This window comes from Xenopus laevis, chromosome 5S, assembly GCF_017654675.1.
Source record: "Xenopus laevis strain J_2021 chromosome 5S, Xenopus_laevis_v10.1, whole genome shotgun sequence".
NCBI classification, from domain to species: domain Eukaryota; kingdom Metazoa; phylum Chordata; class Amphibia; order Anura; family Pipidae; genus Xenopus; species Xenopus laevis.
Genome location: NC_054380.1, coordinates 42636244 through 42652257, shown reverse-complemented (window position 1 = coordinate 42652257; position 16014 = coordinate 42636244). Strand labels below are relative to the sequence as shown.

At 35.8% G+C, this 16014-nt stretch overlaps 2 protein-coding genes across 2 annotated transcripts in view; one reads left to right on the top strand and one right to left on the bottom strand.

Annotated features, from left to right (window-relative positions):
• cnst.S (consortin, connexin sorting protein S homeolog) overlaps positions 1 to 16014 on the top strand; it is a 52620-nt gene that overhangs the window by 14362 nt on the left and 22244 nt on the right. Inside the window, exons 3-9 of the mRNA XM_018265248.2 lie at positions 6051 to 6468; positions 7532 to 7722; positions 9914 to 9944; positions 12066 to 12152; positions 12557 to 12671; positions 13702 to 13723; positions 15773 to 15869. Of these exons, the coding sequence (XP_018120737.1) occupies positions 6093 to 6468; positions 7532 to 7722; positions 9914 to 9944; positions 12066 to 12152; positions 12557 to 12671; positions 13702 to 13723; positions 15773 to 15869 (919 nt within the window). The 5' untranslated portion in view covers positions 6051 to 6092. The remainder of the gene's footprint in view (positions 1 to 6050; positions 6469 to 7531; positions 7723 to 9913; positions 9945 to 12065; positions 12153 to 12556; positions 12672 to 13701; positions 13724 to 15772; positions 15870 to 16014) is intronic.
• The window catches only part of LOC121394196, a 36172-nt gene that overhangs the window by 12676 nt on the left and 7482 nt on the right, over positions 1 to 16014 (bottom strand). The window lies entirely within an intron of this gene.

Sequence of the window (16014 nt, the reverse complement as noted above, 5' to 3'; positions counted from 1 at the left end):
CTAATAGATATGCAGCACTGTTCAATTTTACAATATAGAAAAGTGCACACAGGGAAGACAATATTATAATAAATAATAGTAAGTAAATAAGTATAAACATACAGCGATTAAGTGTCACATGGTAAACACAGTAGGAAGGAATCCTTGCTTCACAGAGCTTACAATTTAAATGGGTAGATAACATACAGACACATATAGAAGGGCAAAGTAAACATAGGTTCGGGAAAGTTATCAAGGATTGATTTGAGGTACAAAGCACTGGAGAAAATATATACTCATGTACAGTTCTTCAAGCCTTGCCATAAAGGCATTGTCATACGACGAGGTGAAATAAGATCCAATCGTGGTTCCACATAGCTGGTGGTAAAAATTATCCCTGAAAGTGAAAAAATTATCCCTGAAAGCTCAATATAATCTCCAGTGCCTGTAGAAAGAACTCCATTTGCTGTTCAGAGTAATGAACTCTCTCTTTGAGTATCCACTGCAGGGTCAGATCAGTTTAGTGATGGATGGTGGATCAATCAATATGCTAATTATGTGGTCATTTCCTGTATACTGCTTTTAAATTTCACTTGTGTAATGCTGTTGTGTATATGGCTTGATTAAGGGCATATAGCTTGCCCGAAACGTCGCAATACTGATATGCTGATTTTTAATACATACACTTTTGCAAAGATTTGTGTGCCGCTCCATTCCTTTTTTCCTTGTATATCAAGTGGGGACAAGACGGGGTCTCCAACAGGAACGTGCACCAAGACCTTCGCTTGGTGTGCTTATAAGTGTGCTGGGGCATTTTCAATTTTGTATGTGTGAATATATATATATATATATATATATATATATATATATATATATATATATATATATATATATATATATATATATATATATATATATATATAGATATATAATCAGTTCCAAAGGTGCACTCCGTTTACTTAGTGACCCAGGTGCTTTGTACTAGAAGCCACACTCACGGGATCATTTTAGATGCAAACAGAATGTACTTATTCCACTCAACGTTTCGATCCCTCACAGTGATCTTCGTCGGGAGATTACAGGCAAACTTCACTCTTTGATAAAAATACCCCATAGTTTTGGATTTGGCAGATTGTGTACTTTCTGAAATATATGGGTTTCTGAGGTTAACTTACTTTTTTGTCACTTTTACCACACATAGGCAGTATATTTTTAGTAGTCTGAATATTCATTGAAATTTGTATGTTCAATGTACATGTCTCTATGTGCCAGATAGTTTGGTGATCCTATGCATACTGGACTGCTGGCATTGATATTTAGGATGTTTGACCTTGGAACCTCATAACGTGGGAGATACAATGATGCAAAGTTCAAGCTTTGAGGCCATTTTCAGATATTTCAAAAAAAGCATTCATTTAGGAAAACTTACTGACTCTGTAGTTTGGATAAGAAAGAAATGGCTATGCATCTTGGATTTGTGCAAATGTTTACTTTCCAAACATATATGGTTTTAAGGAGTAAACATATTTGCTTTTGTACAGATTTCAGCGTCTGTGTGTGAGGAGTACTATTAACTCATACCTCCCAACTGTCCTGTTTTTTGCAGGAGAGTCCCGATTTTGACAGCTCAACCTACAGTCTTGGATTGTTACTGAAATGTCCAGACTTTCTCTTTAATCTCCTGCACTGAACAGCCAGAAAAAGATACAAAGTTTCTAAAACGTAATTGGCTTTTGGCAGGGAGCCCAGAATACGTGGCAGGTGCACTTAGATACTTTTGTGACAATTTAAGATAATTAAAGATAAGATAAGTAAAGAAACAATTTACAATTTAAAATAATCAGGTCTCTTGGGGAAACTGTGACTTGCAGCTTAAAGGGCAATTCACCTTCTTTAAGCTGGCCATAGACGCAAAGATCCGATCGAATGAATGATCATACGATCGGACTTCCCCATCTCCCGACCTGCCATTAACCATTGAGATCAAATAAAGTACAAAAGAATAGATCAGCCGATGTTCTGCCCCTGACAGCAATCGTACGAAAGTTATGTCTGACAAAAGCTGGTGACACTCTCCCTCTGAAAATTGTACGATCGGCAATACATGCAGAGATATTACCCACAGCCAACAGAAATCTTTTAACCTGTCCGATCGACCAAATGACCGATCTCCGCTGCACAAAAAATGTTGGGACTCTTCACACACGGTCCGAAAATCTGATCTTTGCGTCTATGGCCAGCTTTAGCAAAACTGAACGGTAATAACACATAAAAAACACATCACAACCTTCATAACCTGCCAAATTTTGCTAAACAACCATGGTAATTAGGGAGGCATGGCTAGAAAATTCACTGTACTTCGCATGACAAATCTTTTTGTCCCTCTTTCTATTGCCAAAATGTTGGAAGGTTGGAAGAGATACTGACACCAGAAATTAATCAATTTTTAAATGTTTAAAAAAAAAAGAAAAAGATAGTAAGAGCCCCCGTACTCTCAAATGAATTAACTAACTTATCTAAATTGTATAGTGAACCAATGAGTCGATAATTATAAAGTGCTTGTGCTAATAAAAAAGATTTGCTTGATTGATTAAAGCCTTTTGATAGGCTTTTAAATAGATAACAAAACAACAAGTTCAGAGAAGCATAAAGTTGCTTTTTCTGTGTATTAAAAATAGCCAGTGCCAACTTGTTGATTTATGTACTTAATCTATAAGCAATAGATTCAAGATTCCAATAAATTATAAAGTGCAAGTGCTCAACCGTTACTCAGTTGCCGACTGGGTATGGTTCAAAATAATTAATTTATGCAAGTGCTAGTGCATTATAAAATTACAAGGTAATTCATTAATAATATAGTTTTACAAAAAAAGGAACCAGGACCAACATTCAAGGAAGTTTGAGTAGGAAAAGGAAAATAGTGTAGAGGTGGAGAAGTCCCAAAGAAACTGCTGCCTATTATTTTCTAAGCCCTGGGACCCCACACGGGGAGAAAGTAGTACACTGAGGACTGTGGTCTCTTATATTACATGCCCTATCTCTTGAAGAGCTAAAATCTAAAAAACCACAAATCCACCAGTGCCATATGAACAACAGAGAATGAAGAAATTGAATGCGGTTCCCTGGACCAGACTATGAGTACCCAAATTCAGTTAAAAAAGATTATTTTTTAAAAAAAATTTCAAGGTAATCGAAATGGTAGTTAGAATCTAAGCAACCATTAAATAAAATAAAAATATTATTGTGAAGAGAGGCTCTGCCAACGCGTTTCGCTAAAAAGCTTTGTCAAGGCAAAATTTTAATACACAGAAAAAGCAACTTTATGCTTCTCTGAACTTGTTGTTTTGTTATCTATTTAAAGCCTATCAAAAGGCTTTAATCAATCAAGCAAATCTTTTTTATTAGCACAAGCACTTTATAATTATCGACTCATTGGTTCACTATATAATTTAGATAAGTTAGTTAATTCATTTGAGAGCACGGGGGCTCTTATCTTTTTCTTTTTTTTTGAATAATTGGCAACAGTAATTCACGCCTCCTATCCTCCACAAGGTAACATTTAAACCTAAAGGACTGCCTTTCTTCCTTGTCAATTTTTAAATGTATCATAATATTGCCTTTGAAAGCTACTTATAACTTTGCCACAAAGTATTTGCACAATGCTTTTACATTACCTGTCTGATGCACCATGTTCCTGTATGAGGGGGCTGCCATATTTGTGCAGAAGGAGTCCGTTAGCATTAGAAACTAACAGGCTGAGATGGGACAGTCAGGTTGGCAAAACAGGTTTAGAAACTTCAACTAATAATTACTTACAAAAACAAAACTCTCGGCAAAAAACGATCAACATGACCTATAGGTAACTTTTAATGTACATTTATATTTTTAAAAGTAGTTTTTTAGTGTCCGTATCACTTTAACTGATGAGTTTTCCCATGACAGTATTTTTTAAAGCACATAGCTTTCAAACATTTTTTTGTAGTGTAGTAGGCTGATTTATTTGATACATTATGGGGCAGATTTACTAAGCTCAAGTGAATAGTTCGAATCACAAATATTCGAATTTTTGAAGTAATTTTTTGGGTACTTCGACCATCGAACTGGACAAATTCGATCTAATCAAATGATTTAAAAAAAACGTTGACTTCATACTTCGCCAAATTAAAGCTACAGAAGTCCAATGTTAGCTTATGGGGACCTTCCCCAGCACTTTTCTACATTTTTATTGGGTTTTTTAACCCTCGAAATTCGACCCGTGATAAATCTGCCCCTAAATGTTTGAGGATTGGATTACATTCAAATTTAATATTCTTTAAAAGATGTCTGTGTAGAATGATGGGCGTAAATAATCCTTGAAGGGCTCTACGTAGGACAGAACTGCTATATAGAGCACATTTCATACACCCAGTGCCACATACAGCATGGTTCATACCCCATCTTATGTACACATATTAAGCATACTTTCTATCTCCTATCAGCAGTATATTCCACTTTAAAGCATTCTACCACATCCAGGCACCTTTAAATATATGTTCAGGAAGGAAATGGGAGGGTGCATTAAGACATGGTATACATGAGAGATGTACATGTGTTTCATGCAGGGATTATGAAATATCAGGGATAGTCAGATTCGGGGAAGTGACTTTAGTATTTGGGCTGCCATAACATTTAACTTTATGGGGTGCACACAAAACCGTGAATGTCACTTCTTATGGCCATTTTTTGGGTGGATTCTGCCTTCTCTGTGGAAATCCTGTTAGAATGCTGAGGGTTTTCAGGATGGCACGTAAGGAGAGGTTCTCTTTACTACAATGATTTTTTATTTGGATTCGCTTTCTTGGCTCTATATAATGTATGCACCAGAAAATCCAATAAAGGTGAGAACTTTTATGTACCTTCTGTGTCTACAGGGGCTGCCCCTCATGTAACATTAGCCTTAAATGCCTGAGGTCAACTACCATTATTTTTGCTAATAGAGTAAATGCATTTCACTTTTACTTTTAAATATGGAGAACAATATACCCATATGGAGATACCAATACCAATATGCGGTATTGGATCCGCTCCCTTAGCTGAAGGTTCAGGGTGGTGCACCTGAACCTCTTCCTATACATGGTGAGTTAAACCTTTGTGACCACTTCTTAATTTTGGTGCAAATATGAAAAACAGTCAATTTACCAATTCATTTCTCTCCAATCCCTACAGGTTAAATTAAGGCTATAGTAATGTGTACTGAGTCAAGATAACAAGTTTGGAAAATTCTGGTTAATAAACCTTTCAAATAAACTAAATCACAATGAAATACATTGTACCGTATTTAACTTTACATATGATGACCATGTAAAAAAAAATGTTTCAATAAATATAAATAAATATCTCTCGATATCTCACTCTACTTGGGGGGTGGTTCAATTTCTTAGGCACTCGGTAGGGAATTAGCTTGCTTTTGTTCCTTAGCTGATGCTCCTCTTTGAAAGAAAATACACTGACTCAGCTTGGGGAAATAAGTTTGTGAATTGTTTCACCACTGGTGTCCCAAAAAATGTGTTACCCCTCTCTTCTCCAGTGTAATAGGGGTTACATAGCATCACAAGGAGCCAAGCCAGATAACAGGGTCCTGTTGATAATACTGTTTATCACCCATTGTTTTTCTTGATAAGACATCAGAACAGCTTGCATTCCCTACTAATTTACAAACTAAACAGAGTTCAATTCGAAGAAATCTGAGATTACTATCCCTATAAATGGACATGGGTGCTCAAATGCCTGGATCAGTTAAGAATATAATGAAAATAAAGTTCTAAAATTATTTGTGTTGGAAAAGGACTCTTGTTTATATAGAGCTGTGGCCTCGGGTATTCCATCTCTTCTGTAGTCCTTATTCTGACATAGGAAAATCTGCTTTCTTCAAAAGTGTAAAGAGTACATTTCTAAATTTGGCAGACCTCAGGTGACACCACATCCTTGTCTATGTTGTTGTAGCAACATCCTTTTTAAGTTATACCTCTGTAAATAAGTTTTGATGTTGGTCAGTACTGGCTAATTGTGAAAAGCTTCCCTTTGGTTTTTAGGACTGACAGACATTGTTCTGAATCAGTAGTGAATCTAGCACAATGAACACTGAGGAAACCTCACTGGATCACCTGCAGTCCAGTGCAGAGGAAAACCTTAAGGTTCAGGATGAAGTGTGTTACCCTGATGAGAATGAGAACAAAGTAGATAGTGGAAAGGATGAAACTTTTACTCAAAAAGAAGAAATAACACTTGAAGGGAGAGACGCTCAGGATAGTCTCAATAATAACGAAAATTGTAATCTAATGTGTGGGCAACTCAGCTGCAAGAAAGGCTGTGAAGATGGCATTCACACAACTGGGGAAAGCCTATCTACAGCTGCCCTTACATGCAAGGATGCCACCGGCACAAGTGGGAAACGAATTAATAACAAACGATGCAACAGAAGTAAAAAGAATTGTAACAGCACAGCAACAGGTAAGGGGAATGAGTTTGTTAATGTTATTAAAATTCAAGTGATTATATATAAGTTAGAATAGCATTGCAGATATCATTTTGGTATCAGCTGAATATTAAAATCAGAATACTCATTTGCTTATTAAATTTTTTGCACAACTGGCAACCTGTTAAATCTGTGCATGCAAATTTGTCATTTTGAACAGGTGCAAAAACCTATAGCAACTGATTTTTTTTAAAAACAGATGCTTACTTAATGCTATACTAATGATTGGTTAGCATAGGTGACTAGACCTGTTGCAAACTTTGCAACATCTATTAAGTGATCCTTTATTGTAGTGGTGGACTTGTAAGTAACTTGTATGTGGAGATGAGTTTGGAGGGGGGAACTCCTTACAAAAAAAAAAAAAATACATTGCAGTGATTTGTTAGTGATGCTGATACATTCTCTATCATTACAAGAAATTAATCTGTATTACTTTAAATGGAAGTGTCCTTATATTAATAATCTGTTTAGTCTGATCATGGTGCCCGAACATTCCATTTTACCATTACAGCAGGTGAATAGCTCAAATGATTGTAGGATTAACCACTTTTTTGTGATTAATGGAACCAACTGAATGGGCCCAACATAAAGTCAGAGTGACTTATTTAATTGCTGCATGTTCAACTGTAACCTCATGATATAATAATATTGTTGCTTTGCCGGTGTGTTTTAAAAAAGTTTTTGTAGTAACTAGCTGTTTATATATTATATATTCTTATGCATATATACATATATAAATGCAGTTTTGTTAATAATTTAAAGGAGAACCAAGCTAAAAGTTCAACCAGGATTCTTATCCCTTTAGTTTGCTCCTACTCTCACTAGTCTTTCTAGGCAGCATTACCCATGATAGTTCAATTTTACAAACAGTTAGAGAAATATACATCTTATATTGTAAGATTCCACTGGTAGAGCAATCTGACCCCGTCTTGATTTGTTCTGTGTGATCCATTTTGTAATTTATTTGCTTCTTTGTGTTTTACTGTTGTTGTATATATCTCATGCATAGCTAAATCTGATGAAACTGTTTTCCCACAGGATTTTCATCATCTGATGTAGAGATTTCACAAGAAAGCAAATCCATGGAACCTTCTCATGAATTAGACACTCATAATCCTATTCCTGAAGAAAGCAAGGAAAGTCTGCTTAAAAATACACTGATCTCCATTATCCAAGAGGAAAATGAGTGTACAGAGGATGCTAAAATGCTGCCAATGTGCCTTCATCAGGTAGCCCATACTTGTATGTCTTACTTGGTGTAACTTTGTAACATTTTTGAAATGGAAATCAAACCCTCCTTAATGAAGTGCTTCTGTAATAAAATACCACCATAAGGGTGGTGAACGCTAAGATTCCGGGGAGATTAGTAACCCAGCAACAAATCTCCTCTTCTTTGGGTGACTAATCTCCAGAAAAAGCCTTTTTTTACCTGGCAAAGAGGTTCCCCACCTTTTCCCAAAAAACTTGCTTTGACGTATGTTCTCTCTGCTAACTCAGCCCAGTCTTCCATTCAGTAATCTCATTCAACTTAGAATTGATTGGTAAATCTTCTGTGTAACAAGTGTCTGCTTTATTGTATCACAGAGTTTTTGTTGCACATATCCTAACGTATTCATGCATCAGGAGTGACATCACTGAGTGATGTCCAAGCTACAATGACCATATTGTAGCTTTAATCCCTGAATGTGTTTCAAATTAACTTCAGCTTCCTGTTCTCCTCCAGTCAGCTTTAAATAATATCCCTACCTATAAATGTAATTCGGTCAGTATGCTAAAAATAGCCTGTATTAATGCTAACATGCTAACATTAATGCTGGCCATGCTAGTTACACAAACTGAAAACATAACCATTATGTGCAAAACTGCAAGACCTGTTATGTTTATATTATCAGTGATGAGCGAAAATTTTTGGCAAGTTTAGCTGCGAAAATGAAGGCCATAGACTATAATGGATGAAGACAATTGTCGCGCGTCACAAATTTGTTGTGCAATTTGTCGCACGTCAAAAAACATTTTGTCGTCTATAGACTTCATTGTGTTTCGGTAAATTTTAGGCACAGCAAAACAGGTCAGATTCGCCCATCACTGTTTATTATTACATATGAACTTACCCATATGTTTTTATAAAATTGCCAGTTTTGCTGAACTTTGCAGCCTGTGGTAAAAATAATATAAATATTTTTTCTGTCCTTGTCCCATCACATAAGCCTGATAATAGGACATTGAAATCAGATATTCACATTTTGTCCATAGATGATGTTTGGAACTGCCTTGTTTTCCTAGTTATTTCATCTTTGTTTGTTGCGGGTAATTGCTGATTACAAAATTGCTACCATAAAAAAATGATGAAAGAGTTGTTTGTTATTTCTCTTGTTCAGGTTTAAGTTCCTAAATGTTTGACAGTATAGTATGATCTCTTTGCTTTTTAATATCACACTTTAAAATATTATAATATTTTAGGTCTTTCAGTATATTTTTCAAGAATTGCACCTTTAAATAAATTTAAATAACTTTTAATATAATATAAGACCATTCCTTAGCAACTATTAAATTGGCCTTCATTTTTAAATTTGGTTTTTGATTGATTATCCTTCTAATTGGCTATTTCCAAATGCTAGTAGGTGTTTATCAGGGTTATTTAATCCATGGTAATCAAATAAATTGCATGAAAGACTTCTTTTTTGTTCTTTTTATCCTCTACTACTCACCCTCTATTTTGACGTCCACATTTCTGCCTGGTTGTTATTTAAGCCCTAGTAACTTCATAGTCCATGTCTGAGAAGCATTTAACACTCTCTTTCAACCTCTACAAGGTTCTTATATACTGAAGGCACACTAACATAAGGAATTACAATTTTTAAAATGACACAGCACTTAGCATTTGCATCCCAATGGTATTACCAGACAGCCACATGAGAACTTATGTACTGCTGCATGCCACAGAAGAGAAAAATGCAAGTTCATATTTCAACTTCAACTTGATCTCCTTGTACCTGTGCTCAGTCTGAAGCTGTACTTTTCAATTATACAAAGGTGTGGAAGAGAGTTGTTCTGTTGTTCGGCTGCTGGGGGGGAAAGGGAGGGGGTGATATCACTCCAACTTCCAGTAAAGAGTGACTGAAGTTTATCAGAGCACAAGTCACATGACTGGGGGCAGCTGGCGATTGACAATATGTCTAGACCCATGTCAGATTTCAAAATTAAATATAATTGTTTGCTCTTTTGAGAAACGAATTTCAGTGCAGAATTCTGCTGGAGCAGCACTATTAACTGATGCATTTTGGAAAAAAAAAAACTTTCCCATGACAGTATCCCTTTAATCATTTATGGGAAAATGAAGTGTGCAGTAGTTATTGGCAATAAAACAGAAATAGGAATGCCCTAGCTTTATTAACACTTTTTTTTACATTTTCTGTACAGATTGCTGAGACTTACTTTCAGGAGGAAGACTGTATCCTTTTTGCATTAAGATGAGCAAGAGTCAATATACTTTTCATAAATACACAGAAAAATACTGCCAGTGCAGCGTAAATTCTGGTTACTTGACAATAGATACTTTTTTATGCATTTGCTCTGAATTAATAATTCATTGTCGGATTATTTTACAGTTCTGTTACAATAGGAAGGCAGTGGGAAGCAAAATTGACAGTTGGGGTTTGCTTCCCTGAGACAATTGCAAATCTAAACTGCAAGCTAAAACAACACAAAAAAAAAAATTTCAGCTCATGATTTTTCTAATGTTAATATATAATATAATTATGTAATGTACAGGTATGGGATTCGTTATCCAGAAACCCATTATCCAGAAAGCTCTAAATTACGGAAGTGCGATTTCCCATAGACTCCATTTTATCCAAATAATCCAACTGTTTAAAGGTTATTTTCTTTTTCTTTACCTTGTACTTGATGAAAACTAAGATATAACTAGTCCTTATTGGAAGCAAAACCAGCCTAGTGGGTTTATTTAATGTTTAAATGATTTTCTAGTAGATTTAAGGTATGAGGATCCAAATTATGGAAATATCCATTATCTGAAAAACCAGTGCTTTATAAGAGGGCCACAAGGATTTTCCTAACTTAGTTAATTAAGGGTATACGTGACTTCCAAATGTTTAAATACCATGTGCATAACCTTTTATTAACACTGAATTTTCTGTTCCAGTTAGCTGCCTAAAGTGCCAGAGTCCCCCAAGTAATTCATTAACAAATTTAATAAAAGGGCATCTAATACAGAGCTGTGCGGTACCCACTACAAAACCTACTCCAAGCAGAGAATGTACTGTTGACAGCAGTTTAAGGGCTGAACTTCAGGGATCCATTTGGTACGATGTGTCGCACAGCTACGATGAAACGCAGGCGATCAGTCGGCGCCAAATATAATGTAAGTGATAGAAACATTGCAGATACAAACTACAAACAACACGACTGTCGAATGAAGTAGCAACATCGTGTTGTGTTGGATACATGTAGTTTGTATCTGCGATTTTTCTATCACTTCCACTATATTAGATGCCTTCGACTGGTCGCCTGGGTTTCGTTGTACCAAATTGCTCTGTTTAGCCCTTACACAATCTGTCCTCTATGCTGATTATTGGTTATAATATTAATCTTCTCTTAAATGTGATCCTTTAACAAGCTTTCAAATAGCTAAGGCTAAGGGCACACTAGGCGATAGCGCCGCGATTTGACTCGCGGCGACTTTTCGCCGCGACTTTTAATCCGCAATCGCTGTGGAAACTTTGGCGCTGGCGTCTATGGGGAATCGCGTCAAATCGCCAGCGTAAAAACACACGCGGCGATCTTTTTTCTATTGTCGCTCGAAATCGCCTAGCGAGGCGATTTCGAGCGACAATAGAAAAAAGATCGCCGCGTGTGTTTTTACGCTCGCGATTCCCCATAGACGCCAGCGCCAAAGTTTCCACAGCGATTGCGGATTAAAAGTCGCGGCGAAAAGTCGCCGCGAGTCAAATCGCGGCGCTATCGCCTAGTGTGCCCTTAGCCTAACCCACCACAAATGTCAAACTTGCAGGTTTATAATTGCCAGGTTGAGATCATAATTCCTTTTTATATATACATCAGTTTTCCTCCAATCCATTAGTACCATACCAGATAAAAGAGTCTGATAAAAAGTGGTCTAGCTAAAACTGAATAAGGTCTGTAAGTAATCAAGGGTGTATTCTGTCAGCCTCTGCTGCTTTGTTCAAATTAACTTTGATTAAACATTTAAGTACTGTATCTTGTGTCAGCCACTTGTTAAGCTTGAGCCATCTGTATACAGTATAATAAAATAAATCCATTGGATAAGTTAGTAACCATAATGTATATTCGCAACAATAAACCTTCTGGATGATAGTTTACAGCACACAATTAATTTAAGCCTTGAAAGGCCTGTTATTAAAAGATATTTTAAAGAATCTATTTAAATGAAAAATGAACCAACGGCTTTAACTTGGCTAACCACTGGATGGGATTAAAAGTAAGTATACAAAGGATGATGGTGTCACAGTTTGAGCACTCTATGTTTAAGAATGAACAATAAAAGGATGCAATCTTTAACTGCTCAATCATTCAGATGACAAGGCAATGCAATTCATTCAGCTGGAAAGGATCTATCATCAGCAGTTACTAGCAAATCTGACTTCTATTCAGGAGCAATGGGGTGAGCGATATATTTTGTTCTTTGTAATGTTTCTTTCTATATCTTTGTAAACCATGTTAAATTTAAAGAACAGTACAACGTTCCCCTTCCCCCCCCAAACAAATACAATTTACAAACCATTTTGTTTAGGAAAATGTAAGCACTTTTTTTTGACTATAGCATATAGTTATTAGTAAATCCAGCAATCCTAAAACGCTGTTAATTTTAGACTTTGCAGGCACCTTTTATCTTTATTCAGAGACAGCCAGCCAGTGGGTTCTGAAAACTATATCAGGAATAATGACAATAGGCATTGTGCTTATAGTGTATGGCGTTACTAAAAAGACAATATAATTGGCCTTTATTAGTGTTTGTGTTGTCTTTGTTTATGAATGAAACAGTAATTTCTGTTTTGCTTAATATAGAAGCAAAATGGAAGAAGACTGAATGTGCTACTCGGCAGTCGTCTGAAAATTCTGAAAAAGGTCTTAGCAGCACAGAACTGGAAAAACTTTCCAAATTGTGCAAATTTCATAAAGAGTAAGTGAATAAAACCCTCATTGTTTTGTCCAGCTTTCTGTCTGTCTGTGCTAATGCTATGAACAATTAATAGCCTAATTTTTTTAAGGTTATAATCATTTTCATGTATGAATTATCTTTTCCACAATATTTTGTTGATTTTAACTCCTCTATTTCTACATCCGGCCTACCTGTCAGTGGAGGATGATTAGGTTTAAGTTGCTCCACTCTGGAAGCAGTACAAACAAAGTATTCTTTGAGTCTCCTCCCTCCTGTTATCTCCACCTCTTCCTCCAGCTTTAGTTTGTCCTGCCTTGGAGGTAGCTTTTTCTCCATCTTCTGCACAACTTATATTCAGTCAGTTAAGCTGCAGTTATGTTCTTTTGCATTTAAAACCTTTTGTAAAGATTTGTTTAAACAATATTTTTTATTAATTTTAAAACATAACATAATCAGAATGGAGGTACAGTGTGCATCTCTACAGTTGTACAAAACAGTAAGGCATACCAGTCATAACAATTAGTATGGAAGATAGATGGGATAGTACACATATCCATATATTTATCAAGTGACCAACTGCCAGGGGGTTGGAAATATCTAGTAATAGGATTACTACTACTAGCAATAAATGAGTGTCAGTTGTGTAGTTCTATATTCTCGTATGCTTCCTGTAGTTGCAGATAAGTACTGAACCATCAAATTGTCTGACTTATTATACTCAAGGAAACAAAATGTAAAGCAGTGTATAATAAGTTTCCTATTTGTCCAAATTCTGTTTCTGATGAATATGCTTGGATCTATACAGTTTAAACCAGTACTACAAATATAAAAGCTAAAATAAATAAATACGTGCAATAAAATAGTAGCACATGACACAGCTGTTCTTTTCTTTTCAAGGTTCTGTAATCCAATGATAGCATTTTAGAACTGGAAAGGCTCCATGCTAATATTAGAATGAAAGGCAGAGTTGTCACAGTAGCGCTTCTGTTAGGTTTGTTTGAAGTGTTTCAGAAAAAATGTATATTTAATTCTCTTCTGTTTTGCCTTACAGGCCTAAAATTTCAAAACACAAGGTAAGAGCCTCTACGTTTCTGTAATTTTTCAACTGTAAAATCGTCTAGCAGTATTATATCTGTACTGTTTTATATTTTTAGTTTATTATATGTTTAAACTATAAAGCAACACGGTACAGAATATGCTAGATTTATCTTGTACTGCTAATTAAATGAATCTTTTAAAATGAGCAAAAGAACACTGATAAACGTTAATTAAATTAAAACACTGAGAGAAGAAAAAGTCTCAAATTAAGAGTCCAGATAGTTGCGATTTGGCCACTCTCTAGGAAGTGACAATAAACTTTATTGGGGGTTCAAAATTTCTTATTTAAGGGTATTACTTGATTTTTTTAGTTACTGGTCTGTTTAGCTGAATTTGTGCTTGGTTAGATTCAGGGCTTTCTGAACAAAACAAAGAATCTAAATTCTACATCGACTATAATATATGTTCTAATGGGATAAACATGAATCAATTGTGGCCATTTGTCTTTCAGTATATAACTTTCCAAGCCCAAGGGCTTCAAATTACTTTTGGAGGACCAATAGAATTTTGCAGTGTTTACAAGTCCATAGTTTGCAAGCAAGTGTGTGCCAAAACTGTCCCCATTTGTTGATGCATTGAAATGGATGGGAAAAGTTTTAAAGCTTTCTTTTACTTTTATACCCCATTCTAATTATATTATAATATTAATAATAATATATTTCCTTTGAATAATATATTTCCTTTGAATCATGCATACTTTGGGGGTTTGTTTCATATGTTTTTCATGTGATGTTTAGTTATGTCTCTAACATCTTTACGATGCACTCTGCTATATGGTTCAGAAGAGTGAAAATGTACTGGCTTAGACAATAAAATGCTAGTTGCTTGGGATCACATATAATGGTGTGAAAATGTATTAATGTATGTCATGCTAAAACATTTGGCAAACATACAAATTTACTGCCGTTAGAGTAGTATATACTCACAGGTACAGATGAATCACCTGCACGGGTGGCTTTATCGCTATGTGCAACAACCTTGGGTCATTTTTATTTTGCTAGAAAGAATTTTTGCACTTTTTAAAGGGATACTGTCTTGGGAAAACGTTTTTTTTTTTTTTTGATGCATCAGTTACTAGTGCACTGAAATCTGTTTTTCAAAAGAGCAAACATTTTTTATAGTTTATTTTGAAAGCTAACACAGGGCTAGACATGGTGTCCCCAGTCATGTGACTTGTGTTCTGATAAACTTCAGTAACTCTTTACTGCTGCACTGCAAGTTGGAGTGATATCACCCCCTCCCTTTCCCCCTCAGCAGCCTAACAACAGAACAATGGGAAGGTAACCATATAACATCTCCCTGACACAAGATAGCAGCTCAATCTAGATATGAGAATTTACTCAATAGTAAAAATCCAAGTCCCACGGCGACACCTTTAGTTACAATGAGTAAGAGAAACAATAGCTTAGCTAAAAGCAGTTCCATTGTGAAGCTTTTTCTGAAAGCACATGACCAAGCAAAATGACCTGAGATGGTTGCCTAAAAAACAATATTACAACTCAAAACTTGCTAATTCAGGAATAAAATTTTGTGTGGTAGACTGAATTATTTGTTCAATAGTGTAATTTAGAAATAAAAACTATACCATAAAAATCATGACAGAATCCTTTTAAAGGAGAATGAACACCATATTCTACCCTGGCACAGGGTTCTTCTAGCGAGCACCACAGATCGATCCTCTTCCTGCGTGGCTGTGCATGCGCAGCAGAGCGAAAAGCCAAACTTTTAACAAAAAAGCCCGCTATTTTGCTCTACTGCACATGCGTCTGCCCCAGGAAATGTAAAAACCGAAGAAGCAGGAAGAGTATCACTCCGTGGTACTCGCTAGAAAAAATCCGGGCCAGTGCGATTTTCTGCTGATAGGAGCACCGTCCTGGGGTGTCTGGTAAGTAAAAGTAGTCACTTGTCTAACTTTGGGCACCCCAAGTAGAAATTAGTATAACGTCTCCTTTAAATGCTACACAATCACCAAAAGCTTGGAATATATATTTATTTATGCCAATATTTATGTTCTCATATTTAAGCTATCTCCAATTGAAAAGTCTTTGAGAATCCAAGGTCTTCTTCAGTTAATGGGATTGGAAGAGACCCATGACATAGACGAACTCACTTTGCATTCAGGTATTTCAAATTCAAGTTTGCTGGTATTAGTATTACATGCTGTTGAATACATTGACCATGGTTCTACTTTGAGGTTTATCTTTTAGTCTTTTCATGATGTCACAACATGAATTAACTTTAGTTTAGTAATCTGGGCCAAACCTGC